The sequence below is a fragment of the Limulus polyphemus genome, unplaced genomic scaffold, assembly GCF_000517525.1.
Source record: "Limulus polyphemus unplaced genomic scaffold, Limulus_polyphemus-2.1.2 Scaffold129, whole genome shotgun sequence".
Lineage (NCBI taxonomy): Eukaryota > Metazoa > Arthropoda > Merostomata > Xiphosura > Limulidae > Limulus > Limulus polyphemus.
The window spans coordinates 363,701-366,697 of NW_013665739.1; the positions used below are offsets into that span (position 1 = coordinate 363,701).

At 36.6% G+C, this 2,997-nt stretch overlaps 1 protein-coding gene across 1 annotated transcript in view; it reads right to left on the bottom strand.

Annotated features, from left to right (window-relative positions):
* Positions 1-279: 279 nt before the first annotated feature.
* Positions 280-2,997, bottom strand: part of LOC106473361 (POU domain protein 2-like) — a 22,164-nt gene continuing 19,446 nt past the window's right edge. The window contains exon 5 of the mRNA XM_013934048.1: positions 280-854. Within this exon, the coding sequence (XP_013789502.1) occupies positions 280-854 (575 nt within the window). The remainder of the gene's footprint in view (positions 855-2,997) is intronic.

Here is a 2,997-nt window from a genome sequence, read left to right on the forward strand (position 1 = left end):
AAGACATGATATTTATTTATAAGATGGTTAATTTTCTCTCACAATTATAACTTTTCTTACCATTCTAATTGAACGTTTCAAGCGTCGTTATTTGATGATTTTCAAGGATTTAAAGCTGTTTTTGAAGCTGTAAACACAGCTTTAGTTCGTTAAAAACATTGTTATGCAGATTCAGCACAACGTTTAGTTAACGAATTGAGTATTCTTATTTTTAATTCTCACTTAAGTGCAACATTCTTCTATTATCTCAATATGTGCAAAGACTTCTTGATTGACGCATTAAGAACTTGGAAAAAATGATGTAGCTGGGAAAGTGATGACGTCAGAGACCGAAGGAACTGTATTAACTAGTGTATTTGTAGTCGGCAAATGGCCTGGAGAATTAGAAATGCTGTCAGCAGCATCAGGGATAGTTGTGGTTACAGGAGACGACATTGTTGTTGGTATTGAAGGATTAATTCTCTTTTCTTTTTGTCTCCTATTACAAAACCATACCCTAACAACCTCTCTCTGCAAAGACAACGAGTCAGCTAACTGAGAAATATCCTCTGAGGTAGGTTTTGGTTTCTCCTTAAAAGCATTTTCTAGGGCAAATCTTACACTCGTGTCAATGCTGGTTCGTTTCTTTCGCCGCCGTGATATTGTTTCTGGAACGATATGAACATTTGTAACAGGCATAGGATCGTTACTAAAAGACTTATCAGAATTTTCGAGCCATTTCTGAAGAAGTGGTTTGAGTTTACACATGTTCTTAAAGCTAAGGTTGAGGGCTTCGAATCGAGAGATTGTAGTTTGACTGAAGTCGTTCCCATAGAGTTTACCCATTGCTAATCCAACATCCCCTTGAGTAAATCCTGCAAGAAATCAATAATAAATAGATATTAACTCTTAATTAAATCTGGTTTACTTGTTTGAAAAATATTCTAAACAGGCCTCCAATATTATATTTTACATATGAAGCGTTTTAAAGACTTCTAGAAAAAACAAAACAAAAATTAACAGCACTCACGCCGCTTTTGATTGATATGCAAATTATCTTTCTCATTTAAAAAAGAAGTACTTCAATACAAAGAACACATTATACCGGTTTTTCCAGTCGTGTATTATTAAACAACCTAATCTCATACCCCATCGCAAGTAGTTCGTTTGAGTATGAAAGATGTGTAATGACAATGTAATGCGTTATCAATACCTGAGTGATGCTACTGATGCGCCACTGGTGAAATGAGCGCCTACATATTATTTAGTTTAAGGTGAATTTCCAACCATTCGACAACGCAATATCGCGACGTATAACTGAGAGCCGTATGGCTGGAAGATGTGAAAGTGTATTTGTATAGTGAAAATCATAAGCAAGGAAAGACCAGCGCACATATATCACAATTTATAAGGAACTAAACAGCACCTCACAAGAAGCGGAAGTGCTATAACTGTTTTGAAAATTCGTAGACTGTTTGTCCAGGAAATAATTCAGCCACAGTATAATTACTAACAAGTTGTCATATTCCAAAAAATTATACACAAGATAACGTTTGGAAATCATGCCGTTAGATAAAAATAGTAATAGGTACTACCTGCCCCACAGACACATTAGCGAGAAAAATAAATACTAAAAACAATTATTGAAACAAGATGTTCTACATATTAGTTTGTTTTATTATTTGTTCTTAAGCGCAAAGTTACACTATGGTCTATCTGTGATCTGGCCATCGTGGGCAAGGAAACCAGATTTTTAGCGATCTTTATAAGTCCTCATACTTACCGATAAGCTATCGGGAGGTGGTAGAGTGGGTACTTTGCATATGAAAGATGGAAGTTTGTTGTGATATTGGACAAGATTTGGGTGTAATTGAAGGAATGCCACAAGAAAAGGCGACTTGATACCACCCACAGGGGTGGTAAGAAATTTACAACAAGGTCGAGATTTATGGATGTTGGGAAATTCAAAATGCAAAAACGTGTACGTAAGGTAAAGGTAACCTCAAGGTACTTGCAGGCGAACCTACTGATACCATTTAGGAGACACGAAGTTTCTGTACCTGTATGGCAAGAACGCGAAGAAGGTATGCCTACGTCAGGATCAACTGTCAATTCACACATCGAAGTCCAGAGCAACGTTTCTCTGAGCCATGAAAAATGAAACTGATGTTCACGATATTTCCTTCTCGACATACCCGTAAAGTCACATCATGATCACACACCTAGAATGACTTCTGGAACCCAGTGCCCATGTACAGTGTGTGTATGTATGTGTGTGTGGGTGGGGGTGGGGTTTGGGGTGCCCAGATGTGTCGACCTAAGATTGGCCACACCGTCCTTCACAGAAGCTTGTTATAATGAAAATTGCAGTGTCGGGCAACAGTGTGTAACCATGACTGTGGCGGAGCACGATCGACAATGGAGGAGATAGTTCCAAATACAGCACGAGACCTAGAACATTGGTTTCAAAGTGCGATTAATCTTCCAACACATGGCGCTCATATAGAAAAACAATATTCATAAAGGCAAATAAACTACTGAGGCACAAGACACTAACTATTGTGGTTTTACGGTAAAAAAAAAAAGATAGAAAGCACCAATAGAGTGTTTTTGTTACACACACACTGAACCATTATAAAACCGTCCAGTCCAGCTTAGTCTGTTTTACTTTACCGGAATCTTTCAAGTACCCGTACGACCGAAACCCGTATTTCTTAGAAGACAGCTTGTTTGAAAAATTTACATTTGTTGTAAGCATAAACAAAATATAACTGCATCTTTGGAGGCATACAAGTATTTAGAAGATCATTTAATGACCATTAGTAAAAATATTTCATACTAGTTTGGGAATAATATGACGTACACACAAAATATATGACCATAACCTAACTTCAGCTACTTACAATAATATGACGTACACACAAAGTATATGACCATAACCTAACTTCAGCTATTTACAATAAGTCGTATTTTTTAAACACAAAATATAAATAATAAAATATAGATAGAACACTTACT